At 53.3% G+C, this 16633-nt stretch overlaps 1 protein-coding gene across 4 annotated transcripts in view; it reads left to right on the top strand.

Moving 5' to 3' along the window:
- Positions 1-726: 726 nt before the first annotated feature.
- Positions 727-16633, top strand: part of LOC127587004 (atypical kinase COQ8A, mitochondrial-like) — a 33335-nt gene continuing 17428 nt past the window's right edge. For 3 of the 4 annotated variants that reach the window (XM_052045103.1, XM_052045101.1, XM_052045104.1), the window contains exons 1-6: positions 727-962; positions 9668-9744; positions 11381-11668; positions 11860-11926; positions 12950-13027; positions 16427-16543. In XM_052045103.1, coding sequence (XP_051901063.1) covers positions 9679-9744; positions 11381-11668; positions 11860-11926; positions 12950-13027; positions 16427-16543 — 616 coding nt within the window. In that variant the 5' untranslated portion in view covers positions 727-962; positions 9668-9678. The remainder of the gene's footprint in view (positions 963-9667; positions 9745-11380; positions 11669-11859; positions 11927-12949; positions 13028-16426; positions 16544-16633) is intronic. The other variant, XM_052045102.1, reaches the window with a different exon arrangement.

Below are 16633 nucleotides of genomic sequence, written 5' to 3'. Positions count from 1 at the left end.
CCTTGTCAGGGATAACATTTCATTATAGGAAGGATGTGGAGGCGTTGGAAAGGGCGCAGAGGAGATTTACCAGGATGCTGCCTGGTTTGGAGAGTATGGATTATGAGGAGAGACTAAGGGAGCTAGGGCTTTACTCTCTGGAGAGGAGGAGGACGAGAGGAGACATGATAGAGGTGTACAAAATATTAAGAGGAATAGATAGAGTGGACAGCCAGCGCCTCCTTCCCAGGGCACCAATGCTCAATACAAGAGGGCATGGCTTTAAAGTAATGGGTGGGATGTTCAAGGGAGATATCAGAGGGAGGTTTTTCACCCAGAGAGTGGTTGGGGTGTGGAATGCGCTGCCTGGGGTGGTGGTGGGGGCAGGTACGTTGGTCAAATTCAAGAGATTGCTAAATAAGCACATGGAGGAATTTAAAATAGAGGGATATGTGGGAGGAAGGGGTTAGATAGTCTTAGGCAAGGTTTAAAGGTCGGCACAACATGGTGGGCCGAAGGGCCTGTATTGTGCTGTACTGTTCTATGGTTCGATGGTCTGCAGATCTTTAACTCGGAGGAGTTATTCCCCAACCCGGGAGATTTTGTTTTGATGCAATTATGCATGGATTTGTAAATAAAAGTGGAAGGTGGGTCCTGCGTTTCTATTGGGGGCAACAATCGCTCCCCCCTTTGCTTTATTTATTTTGCCTGCAGGTTTAACCCTCTGTCGTGCTTCGGAGGGCGGGGTGCTACGAGGTAATCGGCTGGGTGTTATTCCTGGGGCTCCTGGCCGGCGGGATACGTGCGGGACGGCGCATCGCGTCCGGGCGGACGAGGCAAGAATAGCAGCGATGAGACAGCGATGCAGCGCTCGGTCTGCCCGCATTGTGCCCAGGGTTAGCGGGGCGAGCGGAGCGGAGACGGGGCTGAAGCAGCGGGACCCGGCGGTAAATAGGCAAACCCTTCAGCAGAAGTGAAAGCAGGCGAGTGTGTTTGAGCAGGGAGACCGTGGGATGTATCTGCTCCTCTGTGTGTGTGTGTGTGTGTGCTGGTTCATTTGTGTGCGGGGCCGGTCTGGGTGCGTCTGTATGTGGCACTCTGACTGATACACGTTAGTGTACATAAGTGAGCTCTGTCTTACTTGTATTAGGTTGATATTAGACTCTATTAGATTGATTTTGATCTATATTGGACTGATTTTGATCTATATTGCACTGAGTTTGGTCTGTATTGCACTGAGTTTGGTCTGTATTACACTGATTTTGATCTATATTGGACTGATTTTGGTCTGTATTGGACTGATTTTGGTCTATATTACTGATTTTGGTCTATATTACACTGATCTATATTGGACTGATTTTGATCTATATTGGACTGATTTTGATCTATATTACACTGAGTTTGGTCTGTATTGCACTGATTTTGGTCTGTATTGCACTGATTTTGGTCTGTATTGCACTGATTTTGGTCTATATTGCACTGATTTTGGTCTGTATTACACTGATTTTGATCTATATTGGACTGATTTTGATCTATATTACACTGATTTTGGTCTGTATTGCACTGATTTTGATCTATATTGGACTGATTTTGGTCTATTACACTGATTTTGGTCTATATTACACTAATTTTGGTGTATCTTAGACTGATTTTGGTTTCTATTAGATTGGTTTTGGTCTATCTGAGACTAACTTTCATGTATGTTGGTGTGTTTTGCTGTATATTTGTTTAGTTTATGCTAGGGTGCTTTTGCTGTATATTAGTCCAGTTTGGCATGTCTTAGTTTTTGTACTTCTGTGTATATTTAGCACATTTTCTGCATTTAGTGTGTATATTAGTGTGCTTTGTGTAATTTAGTGTGCATTTTTCTGAATTTAAAGTTTTTATGTGTGTTCTGTATACATTAGTGAGTGATTCTTATCTTTATTTTCTTATTGGCACATTTTGGTGCAGGTTCATGCATATTTCTTTCTGTGTATACTTGTGGCTTTTTCTGTACACAAGTATGTGTGCACATTTGGTGTGGGAATGGGTTCTGTGTACTCTTGGGCATGTGCCTACTTTGGTGGTGCAGTTTTGTGTAAAATTGCTCAGGAGCGTGTTTCTATCTGTGTGCTGGCTAGTGCTTTTCCGGGAATATTCGCATGCGTCGTCTACCTCCGTTGGGAGATATGCTCTCCGATCTGTGAGCAGTTCCAGAACCCACACTGCAGGGAAGATGTGTGGTTCTTGGAAGGGAATGTCGAGAGATTACCAGAACTCCATGGGTTAAATGATCTCAGATACTTGCTCTTATTTCTGACAAAGAAGGAGGCCATTTGGCCAATCGAGTCTATGCTAGCTCTCAGAGCAATCCCATTTCTTATGTCCATGTAATACACCCATCAACTCATCAACTCCCCCCTCCCCCCCACCCCAGATTCTACCCCTCACCACACACTGGAATTAGCAATTTACAGAAGGCATTTAACCCACCGAGGAAATCAGAGCACCCGGGGGAAACCCACTTGGTCACAGGGAGAACGTGCAAACTCCACACACACACACACACACACACACACACACACACACACAGCGCCGGAGGTCGGGATCGAACCCGGGTCTCTGGAGCTGTGAGGCAGCGGCTCGACCCCTGCGCCACCCACATTACAAGGGATGTGGACCACGTGCAGTTTAAATTGGCATCATGATTGGGTACAGACACTGTGGCCCTGGAATTAGCAAGATGAGGTAAGGTGAAAAAAATGGATTTTTTTTTACAGGTACGGTTGCATTCTAATACGGTCCTGAGGCAGGGTTTTGACCCAAAATGTTGACAATTCCTTTCCTTCCACAGACGCTGCTCGACCTGCTGAGTTCTTCCAGGGGACTGTTTGTTGCTCCAGATTCCAGAATCAGATTTATTATCACTGATCTATGTTGTTTTACACAGAACATCGAACACTACAGCACAGTACAGGCCCTTCGGCCCACGATGTTGTGCCGACATTTTATCCTGCTCTGAGATCTATCTCACCCTTCCCTCCCACGTAGCCCTCCATTTCTCTATCATTCATGTGTCTATCTAAGAGTGTCTTAAATGTCCCTAACGTATCTGCCCCCACAACCTCTGCCGGCAGTGCGTTCCATGCGCCCACCACTCCCTGTGTGTAAAAAAAAGAACTTACCCCTGACATCCCCCTTATACCTTCCTCCAGTCACCTTAAAATTATGCCCCCTCGTGTTGGCCATTGTCGCCCTGGGAAAAAGTCTTCTGTGGCAGAGGTACAGTGCAAGACGTAAAAATTACTGTGAGTTACAAAAATAAATAAAAAGTGCAAGAGAGGAATAACGAGGTTGGGTTCATGGGCCGTTCAGAGATCTGATGGCGGAGGGGAAGAAGCTGTTCCTGAATCGGTGAGTGTGGGTTTTTCAGGCTCCTGTACCTCCTCCCTGATGGTAGTAATGAGAAGAGGTCATGTCCCGGGTGGTGAGGGTCCTCAGTGATGGATGCTGCCTTCTTGAGGCACCGCCTCTTGAAGATGTCCTCGATGGTGGGGAGGGTTGTGCCCGTGATGGAGCTGGCTGAGTCTACAACCCTCTGCAACCTCTTACGATCCCGTGCATTGGAGCCTCCGTACCGGGTGATGATGCAACCAGTCAGGATGCTCTCCACCGTACATCTGTAGAAATTTGCAAGAGCCTCTGGTGACAAGGTCCACAGTCTCTCATTTCTCCTTCCTAGACACAGTGCCGGACACTTTATTATCCTGTACCCTACACCCTGCTGTGTTGGCTTAGTTTCACCTCTGGAATACTGTCAGGATTATGATTCCAGAGTATAGTTGGGAACTGATAGGTTGGGGGTAGCGGGGAGGAAGAGCGGGTGTTGGGTGCACAAACAGGGACTGGGGGCAGGATTTGAGAGCCGGGGCTTGGAATTCCCGTGCCACCTCCTCGGAGCCCTCCGCGGGACGGCGCTCTGTCTTTCTCCTTCCTCCGATTGCAAAGGAGATTTGGGGCCCTGCTCCGCAGAGGGTGGTCGAGGAGGGGTGGGGGAAACGCTAACTCTTGAGGCCTGAGGGGTTGGGGGAGACGGGAGTGGGATCGCCGGATCACGGGAAGGACGCGGAGGCTTTGGAGAGGGCACAGGAGAGGTTCACCAGGGTGCCCCCCCCCCACTGTTCCCATCTCCCCGCCCCACCTCCCTTATTTAGTTCCACGCCCCATCTTCCACCTATCACCTCCCAGCCACTCCCACCCCCCCCCTCCCCATCACGCCCTCCTCACCTGGATCCACCCATCACCTGCCAGCCCCTGCCCCACCCCTTCCCCCTCACCTCCCCACACTGGCTATCTCCCCTCTACTCTTTCAGTCGTGACGGAGGCTCCCGACCGTCCACTACCCCCACAGACGCTGTCTGACCCGCTGAGTTCCTCCAGCAGATTGTGTGTTGCTGCAGATTCCAGCGTCTGTAGTCTCTTGTGTCTCAATTTCACCAGGATGCTGCCTGGATTAGAGAGCATTAGCTATCAGGAGAGGTTGTTTTCTCAGGAGTGCGGGGAAACCCGATAGAAGTTTATAAAATTTATGAGAGGCATAGATAAAGTTGACAGCCAGAATCTTTTCCCCAGATACTAGAGGGCACAGCTTTAAGGTGGGGGGGGGGGGCAAGCTTTTTTTACACAGAGAGTGGTGGGTGCCTGGAACGGGCTGCCAGGGGTGGGGGTGGAGGCAGGTACGATAGAGCTGTTTACGAAGCATTTAGTCAGGCACAGGAACAGGCCGGGAATGGAGGGAGGTAGACCACGTGCATCATGGTCAGTACAGACGTTGTGGGCCGAAGGGCCTGTTTCCTGTGCTGTACTGTTCTGTTGAGTGGTGGACCAGACCCAATGGCCTCTTCCGGCCCGTGGAGGCCCCTCCTCTTCCCCCATGTTGCAGTCGGGGGTGGGGTAGGGGTGTGTGGGTCAGACACTTGGACCGGAGGAACAGGATGGTAATTGTCTGGGAATGCAGGCACGGGGTTTCCCTGAGCCGACAGCTGGTTCCCTGGAAGAGCCAGGCTCTCCCTGCCTTTCTCGGCGGGAGAGCCGATCCGCGGGATTGCTCCAGGCCAGCTGTGGCTCAGGAGGTTGGAGGAATTGGGGTTCCGTTCTGGAGGGCATTGCTGGGCAAGTCCTCCCCCCATGGGACAGGGTGATAGCATGGGACCCTCCTGCACTTTCAGATGGATGCAGGAGATCAGCATTCCCTTTGTCCTGGGGTAATTATCCCCCCCCCACAGTGGCGCAGCAGGTAGAGCCGCTGCCTCAGGACTCCAGAGACCCAGGTTCGAATCCGATCTCCGGCGCTGTGTGCACACGTGTGCCTGTGTGTGTGTGGAGTTTGCACCTTCTCCCTGTATCCACGTGGGTTTGCCCCCGGGTGCTCCAGTTCCCTCCTCCCACATTCCCAACGACGTGCGGGGTCGGTGGGTTAATTGACCACCCCCGCCCCCCCCCCCAGCGTGTGGGTGAGGGGGAGAATCTTGGGGGGAGTCAATGGGAGTGTGGGGAGAATAAAATGGGATGGGAGTAAATGGGTGGTCGATGGTCGGCACGGACTCGATGGGCCGAAGGGCCTGTTCCCATGCTCTGTTATTCTAGGAGTAGGCCATTCAGCCCTTCAAGACTATCGATACAATAATCCCTCTCTCTCCCCAAGCCTGTTGACATTATGTCCGGAGGTTTATCCAGCTCCTTTTTAGCGACTCAGCGACTTGCCCTCACAGCCGCCTCTCGTTGAGAATTCCACAGAATTTATTGGTTTATTATTGTCACTTGTACCGAGGTACAGTGAAAAACTTGTCTTGCATACCGATCGTACAGGTCAATTCATTACACAGTGCAACGAGGTAGTACAAGGTCAAACAATAACAGAATACAGAGTAAAGTGTGACAGCTACAGAGAAAATGCAGTCCAGGCAGACAATAAGGTGCAAGATAGATTGTCAGGTCAAGTGTCCATCTTATTGTATTAAGGAACCATCCAATAGTCTTATCACCGTGGGATAGAAGCTGTCCTTGAGCACAGTGGTACGTGTTTTCAGGCTTTTGTATCTTCTGCCTGACTGGGGGGAGAGGGGAGGAGAAGAGAGAATGTCCGGGGTGGGTGGGGGTCTTTGATTATGTCGGCTGCTTTACCGAGGCAGCGAGAAGTGTAGACAGAGTCCATGGAGGGGAGGCTGGTTTCTGTGACGCGCTGGGCTGTGTCCACAACTCTCTGCAGTTTCTTGTGGTCCTGGGCAGAGCAGTTGCCGTACCAAGCCGTTATACATCCGGACAGGACGCTTTCTATGGTGCATCGGTAAAAGTTGGTGAGTGTCAAAGGGGACATACCGAATTTCTTCAGCCTCCTGAGGAAGTAGAGGCGCTGGTGAGCTTTCTTGGCCGTGGCGTCTACGTGGTTGGACCAGGACAGGCTGTTGGTGATGTTCACTCCCAGGAACTTGAAGCTCTCAACCTTCTCGACCTCAGCACCACTGATGTAGACAGGTGCGTGTACACCGCCCCCTTTCCTGAAGTCAATGACCAGCTCTTTTGTTTTGCTGACATTGAGGGAAAGGTTGTTGTCATGACACCGTGCCACTAAGCTCTCTGTCTCCTTCCTGTACTCTGACTCATAGTCATTTGAGATACGGCCCACTACGGTGGTATCTTCTGCAAACTTGTAGATGGAGTTAGGCCACACAATCATGAGTGTATAGAGAGTAGAGTAGGGGGCTGAGGACGCAGCCTTGTGGGGCACCAGTGTTGAGAATAAACCCCCCCGGGTGAAGAAATTTCTCCTCCTCTCAATCATTATTCTGTAAGCCCTGACCACCCCCCCCACCCCACCCCACCCGAGGGAAACATCCTCCCCAAAAGAGCCCCGTCAAGAGTTTTGCAAGGTGTAGTGAGATCCCCTCTGGCTCTCCTAAACCCCAGTGAACACAAACCCTGGTCGACTCCCTCTAATCCAGCAGTCCCACCATGGCAAGAAGGGTGCGGACCAGACTCTGCCTGCCACCGAGGGAGTGCTACACCGTCAGAGGTACCACCTTCCAGCTAACCCTTGAGCCCCAGCTGGTCTCTCAGAATCCCACCTCAGAGCAGGTGGTTGCTCATAAGTCTACCGATTCTGTCCTAATAAGAAATGAAAGGGGTGTCATAGAGTTATAGGGAACAGGCCCTTTGGCCCAACTCGTCCATGTTGGCTCGTCGCATTTGCCTGCATTTATTCAAGAAAACGTGTACCAGCATTGGAGGCAGCCCAGAAGACGTTCAGATAAGATTTCTTTATTAGTCACGTGTACATCGAAACACACAGTGAAATGCATCTTTTGCGTGGAGTGTTCTGGGGGCAGCCCACAAGTGTCGCCACGCTTCCAGCGCCAACATAGCACGCCCACAACTTCCTAACCCGTACGTCTTTGGAATGTGGGAGGAAACCGGAGCACATGGAGGAAACCCACGCAGACACGGGGAGGACGTACAAACTCCTTACAGACAGCGGCCGGAATTGAGCCCAGGTCGCTGGCGCTGTAATAGCGTTATGCTAACCGCTACAATACTGCGCCTGCCTCACCGGGCTAATTCCCGGGATGAGAGGGTTGTCCGATCAAGAGAGGCTGAAGAAGTTGGATCTGTATTCCTGGGAGTTGAGGAGAACGAGGGCGGCGATCTCACTGAAACATCTCAGACCCTGAGGGGACGTGATGGGGGGGGGGGGGGAGAGATGTGGGGGTGTTTCCACCGGTGGGAGGATCTGTTGTGTGAAATCGTTCTTTTAGCTGTCTTAAGGATCAAGGACTCTGGACTCGAGCTTTGTAGACCAAAACTAGTTTAATCACAAAGGCAAACACGGGACAGAATGGATGGGAACAGACACACGCTCACTCACGCACAGGATACCATGAACATGAGAGGGGATCGCAACTGGGGTAGAATACACACACATACACACACACACACTGATACAAACAAGCAGACAATAACAATGTACAACTTCAGGATATAACACTTCAGTGCTGGTCCCACACTAGCATTGGCCCTTAACGCTCCCTGAGTCTGAGTGAAACGCTCCCTGACCATGTGGGGATGCACTCTTACCAATGATCTCTGCAGTGTTGTCTCACTACTCCTGGGGTCGTCAAAAGAGGAAGGGCTAGGGGAGGCAGCCCTTTTTATGGTGATAGGAGGCTGGGTGGAGCCTCACTTCTGTGATTTAAACAAGCCAATGGTGTGGGGGGGGGGGGGGGGTCCAAAGACAGAGGTTCCTGCCACAGCCAATGGTCAGGCAGGTTCAGAGACAAAGGGTACTGGTCAGGCAAGTTCAGAGTGGTCAGGTAAGTTCAGAGGCAAAAGGTACTCCCACACCTGAGGGGTGGGTGGAGCCGCACCTTGATTGACAGTAGTATCACTTCCGATCAGAGGAGCAATGCTGTCCTCTGGTCAGCGGGGGTCAGTGTCATTACTGTCACGTGACAGCCATGTAGATTTCTCAGAACAGGGTCTCGAACAAGGGGATGTAGTTACAGGATTGGGGGATGGCGGGGCGGTCGTTTAAAATGAAGGTGTGTGGGGACCATCTCACGGGGAGGGGAGACTGTGGAATTCTCTCCCCCCGGAGGGTTGTGGGGGTTGGATCTCTGGGGGGAATTAAAGGGGTGTCATAGAAACAGGCCCTTCGGCCCAACTCATCCATGCCAGCCCAGATACAAGCTAGTCCCATTTGCCTGCATTTGGCCCGTATCCCTCTAAACCTTTCCTGTCCATATGCCTGTCCAAGAGTCTTTTAAATGTTGTTAACGTACCTGCCTCAACCACTTCCTCTGGCAGCTCGTTCCATACACCCACCACCCTCTGTGTGAACAACTTGCCCTTTAAGTCTTTCCCCTCTCATCTTAAACCTGTGCCCTCTGGTTTTGGACTCCCCCACCCTGGGGAAAAGACGGTGACCCATCCACCTTATCGATGCCCCTCATGATTTTATAAACCTCTGTAAGGTCACCCCTCGGCCTCCTTCGCTCCAGGGAAAACAGTCCCGGCCTGTCCAGTCCCTCCTTATAACTCAAGCCCTCCAGTCCCGGCAACATCCTGGTGATCCATTTTGAGGGAATTTGAGGGCTGTGGGGAACTGGCACAGAAGAGGAGTTGAGGCCCCGGAGTATGATCTTATTGAATGTCGGGGCAGGCTTGAGGGGCCGAGTGGCGTCCTCCTGCTCCCGTTTTCCTGTGTCCTTCAGTTGGTTGGGTGACGACATCGACACCATTTCAGTTGGCTGACTGTGGTATTGTGAAAATGCGCTACACGAATGCAGGTCTGCGCATGGGGATGGTTTGCGCTTTTGAAACCTGGCGCAAGTGAAGACCTGCTTTGATTCCCGTCAACGCAGATTTGCGGTCAGCTTATCGCTACGTCTCTGGGCGAGGCTGGTAACTGTTCGAGCCATCCACTGACCAGAACCAGGGTTGAAAGAGCCAGCCACTTCCCCCATCTGTAACATGTAGCAATGGAGGAAGGGCTATCCCAGCATGCAATGTGGCAGAGAAACCCCTCTATTAGCATGCTTGAGGGCAGCAGAAATGTTGGGGTGGCTTGTGGATGGGGGGGAGTCGACCCACCCGCCCCGACTCCCCCGCCAGGTTTGCTCTGTTGACCTCTGACACTTCCTCCACCCTACAGGTGAGGTTGCCATGGCGTCCGTGCTGAGGAGGACCCTAGGCCGAGGACTCAACCACTCTGGTGCCACGGTTTCCATGGTAATGTCGGAGTGTGCGGAGGATGTGGTGGGGATGGGGGCTGTGGATGGGTCAATGGATTGGGATATGGTGGAGTTATGGGGCGTGCTGGGGGTAGGGTTAGGTTTTGGGGGGGGTGTTATGGGTGGACGGAGGAGGGGGTCGGGTTGGTTTGGGGGTGTTTTCCAGGTTTGGGCGGAGGGGGGAGGTTTGGGGATTTGGCTGCTCTCGGTGTAGGGTTGGATCATTGGAGTGGGCGTGAGGGGTGGTTGGAGGCTTTTGCTGGGTTATGGGGTCATTGAGCTGGGTGGGAGGTTCAGGGTGAGTGCAGGGGTGGTTGGGTGTGGGTTGGGTGTATGGCTCTGGTTGGGTGTGGGTTCCATGTTGGGGTGTGAGATAAGTGTAGGTTTGGTGTAGCTGGGTGTAGGTTGGGTGTTAGTCTGTGGGGGAGTAGGTTGGGTGTAGCGTTATGGGATGGGTATTAGTTGGGAGTAGGTGGGTTTAGGTTGAGTGTAGGAGTGTGAGATGGGTGAAGGTCAGGGGTTTGGTGTCGGGGTGCAGGTTGGGTAAAGTTGGGCATGGCACTTTGGCAGTGTAGGTTGGATGTGGTTGGGTGAAGGGGTGTGGGGTTAAGGGTTTGGTGTAGTTGGGTGTTGGGATGTAGGTGGGTGTATGTCGTAAGACAAGTTCGTAAGGTCTCAAAGGGCAAGGACTCTGGACACAGTCTTTGGAGTTAGAATGATTTATTTATGAAAGGCAAACCTAGGACAGGATAAACGGGAACAAGCGCACACATACACACGCACATGGGTGATCGCGAATGTGGGGGGAAATCGCAACAAGGGTGAGATGCGCGCGCACATGACAAACTGGGTACAAACAAATCAAGGAAGAAACAGAACGACACATGCCACCTCTCGACTCAATGCAAGCACCAGCTCTATGCCAGAGGGATATTCTAACTAATTACTCTGAAGCAGTGCAGAGTTTAACTCAGCATCCCTCAGAGGCAACAAAGAGGCAGAACCAAGCACATGTGGCACTCTTTATAGTGCTGGAGGGCTGGGTGGTCCAGCCTAGGTAGTTCAAAAGGGCCAATGGTCAAGTGCGTCAGGTACAAAGGTGTTTAAAGGTCCAGTAGATAGGTGTGCACTAATAGGTGGGGTGGAGCCAAACCTTGATTGACAGTGGTGTGTCTTCTGACCAGGTAGGTGCAGTGCTGTCATCCAACCAGATGGGGTCAGTGTTGTCACTGTCATGTGACAGCCATGACCCTCCATAGTACAGTGTATGTTGGGTGTAGGATGGGTGTAGTTTTGGTGTCGGGGTGTGGGATTGATGTGGTTAGGTGTGGGTTGTGTGTATGTTGGGTGTAGGGGTATAGGTTGGGTGTAAGTGGGGTGTAGGTTGAGTATTGGGGTGTAGGGGTGTGTGTTGGGTGTAGGGGTGTGTGTTGGGTGTAGGGGTATAGGTTGGGTGTTAGGTATAGGGTTGTGTGTAGTTGGGGTGTGTGTTGGGTGTAGTTGGGTGTAGGTAGGGAGTAGTTGGGCATCGAGGTGTAGGTTGGCTGTTGGTGGGGTGTCCCCGATGCTCCTGCAATTGCCCGGGTTATGGGAACGTCTTTCACCAGTGGACCACCTCCTTGTTCCCCATGCAGGAACGGTGGGCGTCTCGGCCGCAGGTGGAGTCGGCACTGCGATGTACGTCCGTTCCTCGGCATGCCATAAGCTCCTGGACCAGGGCGGGGCTGGGCAGGTTTCCTGGACCGGGCAGCAGAGCGCAGTGCCCCACCTCGGCGTGGGATCCCCCTCGCTCGCCCCTTCTCCCCGGCACCGCCGAACATCTCCGCCCGAGCTCCACCGCTGTCCGAACCCTGACCTCCGAGGACCTGCAGAAGGCTCGAGACACCAAGGTGACCCCAGGAGAGCACACACCCCGGCAGAAGGTAACCTGCATCAGGGTGCACCCCTTACGCACCGTTCCGTCCCATCCCACGGTCCCGGGGTCAGACACAGGGTGAAGCTCCCTCCACACCGTCCCATCACACACTCCCGGGACAGGTTGGGATGGAGGCGTTTCTCGGGGAGTTTTGCTGTTGTCCGAAGGGCTCCTGTAACGCACTGTGTTTTATTGCAGTTGAGCGACAAAGCACGGGAGCTGAAAGTTCCGACCAGCCGCCTCGAGCGACTGGCCAATTTTGGCGGTAGGTCCCGTGTGTCATGTGACCGGCTCGCCCGGGTTGACAGGCTGCGCCGGCGAGTTCCACGGGGAAGTGGTGCGATTGATGGGAAGGTGGCCTCCATTGTCCGGGAGACCGGGAATCGGGCCTGAAATCAGGGGAGAAATGTCGGAGATTTCGGATAGGGGGTTCAATCCCAGCGGCCGCCACGTTACAGGAACGGTGTGGGGGCTTCGGAGAGGGTGCAGAAGAGGGTCACCAGGATGCTGCCTGGATTAGAGGGCATGAGCTATACGGAGAGGTTGGACAAACTTGGGGTGTTTTCTCTGGAGCGGCAGAGGCTGAGGGGAGACCTGATGGAGGTTTATAAGATTATGGGAGGCATAGGTAGAGTGGACAGCCCGTATCTTTTTCCCCAGGATGGAAACGTCTAATACTAGAGGGCGTGCATTTAAGGTGAGAGGGGGTTAAGTTCAAAGGAGATGTGCGGGGAAAGTTTTTTTTACACAGAGAGCGGTGGGTGCCTAGAATGTGCTGCCAGGGGTGGGGGTGGAGGCAGATACAATAGAGGGGTTTAAGATGCTTTTAGACAGGCCCACGGATGTACAGGGGATGGAGGGATGTGGACACTGTGCAGGCAGAAGGGATTGGTTTAGTTAGGAGTTTTAATTACTAGTTTAATTAGTTGGGCCCAACATGGTGGGCTGAAGGGCCTGTTCCTCTGCTGTGTTGTTCTATGTTCTATGTTCTGTGTTCCAGTTATAGGAATGTATGGATTCTCATGGATATATCCCAAGCCGGGATATATGGTCCATACAGGAGTTAGGGGTCAGGGGACCAGGTGGGAGAATGGGGCAGAAGTGATAGTACTACGTAGCAGAGCGGGACTGAAGGGCCAAATAGCCGCCTTGCCCTTGCTGTGCCGTCCCTCGCGTGGAGTCCCCCGGGAGTCAGGGAAGCAGAGAGCGCGCGGGCGGGGGCGCGTCGGGGCAGAGTTGTGTGGGCGGTGCTGTAATCGCGACCTCCAATGGTGTCGTCCCTCGCCAGGGCTCGCCGTCCGAGTCGGAGTCAGCACGCTGGTGGAAGTCACGAGGAAGAGCTTGAGAGGCAGAGAGAGAACGGGAGGTGAGTGCCATCCGCTGTGTCCCCTCGTGGGTGTCTGCGTCAGTTCACAAGTGTCGTGTTCAGGGTGAGGGTCACTCACTGTGTAACTGCACAGAGTCGCTGTTTATTCAGGGTGAGGGTCACTCACTGTGTAACTGTACAGAGTCGCTGTTTATTCAGGGTGAGGGTCACTCACTGTGTAACTGTACAGAGTCGCTGTTTATTCAGGGTGAGGGTCACTCACTGTGTAACTGTACAGAGTCGCAGTTTATTCAGGGTGAGGGTCACTCACTGTGTAACTGTACAGGGTCGCTGTTTATTCAGGGTGAGGGTCACTGTAACTGTACAGAGTCGCTGTTTATTCAGGGTGAGGGTCACTCACTGTGTGTAACTGTACAGAGTTGCTGTTTATTCAGGGTGAGGGTCACTCACTGTGTAACTGTACAGAGTCGCTGTTTATTCAGGGTGAGGGTCACTCACTGTGTAACTGTACAGAGTCGCTGTTTATTCAGGGTGAGGGTCACTCACTGTGTAACTGTACAGAGTCGCTGTTTATTCAGGGTGAGGGTCACTCACTGTGTAACTGTACAGAGTCGCTGTTTATTCAGGGTGAGGGTCACTGTGTAACTGTACAGAGTCGCTGTTTATTCAGGGTGAGGGTCACTCACTGTGTAACTGCACAGAGTTACTGTTTATTCAGGGTGAGGGTCACTCACTGTGTAACTGTACAGGGTCGCTGTTTATTCAGGGTGAGGGTCACTCACTGTGTAACTGTACAGGGTCGCTGTTTATTCAGGGTGAGGGTCACTCACTGTGTAACTGTACAGGGTCGCTGTTTATTCAGGGTGAGGGTCCCTCACTGTGTAACTGTACAGAGTCGCTGTTTATTCAGGGTGAGGGTCACTCACTGTGTAACTGTACAGAGTCGCTGTTTATTCAGGGTGAGGGTCACTCACTGTGTAACTGTACAGGGTCACTGTTTATTCAGGGTGAGGGTCCCTCACTGTGTAACTGTACAGAGTCGCTGTTTATTCAGGGTGAGGGTCACTCACTGTGTAACTGTACAGAGTCGCTGTTTATTCAGGGTGAGGGTCACTCACTGTGTAACTGTACAGGGTCGCTGTTTATTCAGGGTGAGGGTCCCTCACTGTGTAACTGTACAGAGTCGCTGTTTATTCACATCTCTGCCAGGGATATTCCCAGTTCTGGGGATATCCCACAGACTGACCTGCCTCCTGCCCCAGATCTACATCCTGTGGACAACAGCCTCCGTTCCAGCCCTCTCTGACACGGTTCCCAACACCAGCCCTAACATCCACGCATCGCCCTTGTCATCGCCATTTTCGCCAGCCTGGCCTTTGATTGCTGACCCAATGATGAAGGTGCCGATCAGTCATAGCTTCACAGGCCTCAGGCCTTGGCTTGGCAGGCTGGTCGCTCGGGTACCCGACGTCCTCTTGGAAGTCTAATCAGCAGCTCGGCACGGTCTTGTGTATGACCGGTCTGTCCAAGGGGAACCTCCATACAATTCTCTGCTACATTAGTGAGAGTGGACCTGTGCAGGAAGGTGTGATGCCTTGATTGTAGGCCTCTATCGGCACTACTAATGGAGGTGAATTAAGGGAGAGGATTCTATCCCCGCTGTGGTCCAAAGTATTGGATTTTAAGATCTTTTACCTTTCAAGTTTTATTCCTCTATTTCTGCTTAATTGTCTTTATTGAGGGGAGCAGAGCTTGGGGGTCTCTACAGGCCCTTTGGTCCACTCTGTCATTTACATTATTGCCACACTGGTCCCACTTTATTCCCATTTACCACCCCCCAGATTCTACCCCTCACCCACAAACTAGCGGCCAATTAACCCACCGACCCGGCACGCCGTTGGGATGTGGGAGGGAGCCGGAGCACCCGGGGGGTGGGGGGGGGGAACCCACGTGGTCACGGGGAGAAGGTGCAGGCTCCACACACGCACTTGGTGATGGAAGTCGGGATCGAACCTGGGTCTCTGGAGCTGCGAGGCAGCGGCTCTACCCGCTGCGCCGCTGTTCTGGTGAGCTCCAGGCCACCGAATTTCAAGACGTTTTTTGTTTTGTTAAATATTTCTCTTTTGTTAGACATGTCCGTCTAGGGAAGGCGCCTGGATGTTGGTTAATGTTCTGTTTCTTGGACCCTGCTCAAAGAGAGAGGGGCTGTAGCCCACCTCCTGTTTACAATCTCCCCCATACGATTCACCAGTCCCTGTCTGAAACATCCTCCTCCGAATGAATGGTTTAAATCTCTGAGTTTCCGCATTTTCCTTTTAGAACGGCTTCTTTCAGAAGGACACACTGCCGACCTGTCCCAAGTGAGCATAAGATTAAACTCAGCGGGCCGAGCAGCATCTGTGGAGGGGAGGGAAGGTGAATTCATGAAGATGTCTAGTTTCTTGCAGGGCACGGTGGCACAGCGGGTGAAGCTGCTGCCTCACAGCCCCAGAGACCCGGGTTCGATCCCGACCTCCAGCGCTGTGTGTGTGTGTCTGTGTGTGCGTGGAGTTTGCACCTTCTCCCTGTGACCCCGTGGGTTTCTCCCGGGTGCTCCGGTTCCCTCCCACATCCCTACGATGTGCGGGGTCGGCGGGTTAATTGCCCCCCTAGTGTGTGGGTGAGGGGTAGAATCTGGGGGGAGTTGATGGGCCGAAGGGCCTCCTTTGTAAGAAGATACACAAAATTACAGACCAGGGAGGGAGGTGGCGGTGAATGGGAGGTGACCGAGGGGTGGGGAGGGTTGGAGGGACGTTGGGGGGGGAGGTGGTCCACAGGTCCCTGGAGGCAGCGTGACAGGTGGGCGAGGGGGGTTCAGAAGGCGTGTGGGGCATCTGCCTTCACCAGCAGGGGCAGGGAGGGCCAGAGCAGGGAGGCCACATCTGGAGCCGTCGAAAACACCACTGCTGGAGCACTGGGCCCCGTCCTGGTCCCCAAACCGCAGGAGGGGTATGTCCGCGCTGGAGGGGGTGCGGAGGGGGGTTTACTGGGCCCTGCTCAGGGCTGGGGGGCTCTCGTCACCAGGGGAGACTGTCCAGGCCAGGGGTGTTTCCTTGGGTCAAAGGGGTTGAACTGAGGTGGGTCAGACCCTGAGAGACCGGGATAGGAGGGACAGGAAGGGCCAGTCTCCCCCAGCAGAGAGGGCAGTCACTGGGGGCACAGGCTGCAGTGAATGGGTGGGGGGGATTAGAGGGGAGACGGGGGAAGATTATTTCACTCTGTGAGCGCCGGGGGTCTGGAACTCGCTGCCTGAGTGGGGTGGAGGCAGAAACCCTCTCCGCATTTACATAGTGCCAGAAAAGGCCCTGGGAGAGGGCAGGACTCTGGAACCGTGGGCCGAGCACGTTCTCGCCCTCACCCTGGGATCGCTCTCTTTTCCCTCCCCCCTCCCCCTTCCAGGGATCTTGCGGAGCCCCGGAACCGTGCTGTCGGAGAGGAACGCCGAGAGGATCGTCAGCACCCTCTGCAAGGTGCGGGGGGCCGCGCTGAAGCTAGGGCAGATGCTCAGTATTCAAGGTAAGGCCTGTGCTCGCCCCTGAAGCCCCGCCCCTCAATCCCACTGGGGCCCGCCTCCCTGAGGCCCCGCCTTCTCAATGCCATCCAGAC

Source organism: Pristis pectinata, chromosome 38 (genome assembly GCF_009764475.1).
Source record: "Pristis pectinata isolate sPriPec2 chromosome 38, sPriPec2.1.pri, whole genome shotgun sequence".
NCBI classification, from domain to species: domain Eukaryota; kingdom Metazoa; phylum Chordata; class Chondrichthyes; order Rhinopristiformes; family Pristidae; genus Pristis; species Pristis pectinata.
This window is presented reverse-complemented; position numbering and strand designations above follow the sequence as displayed.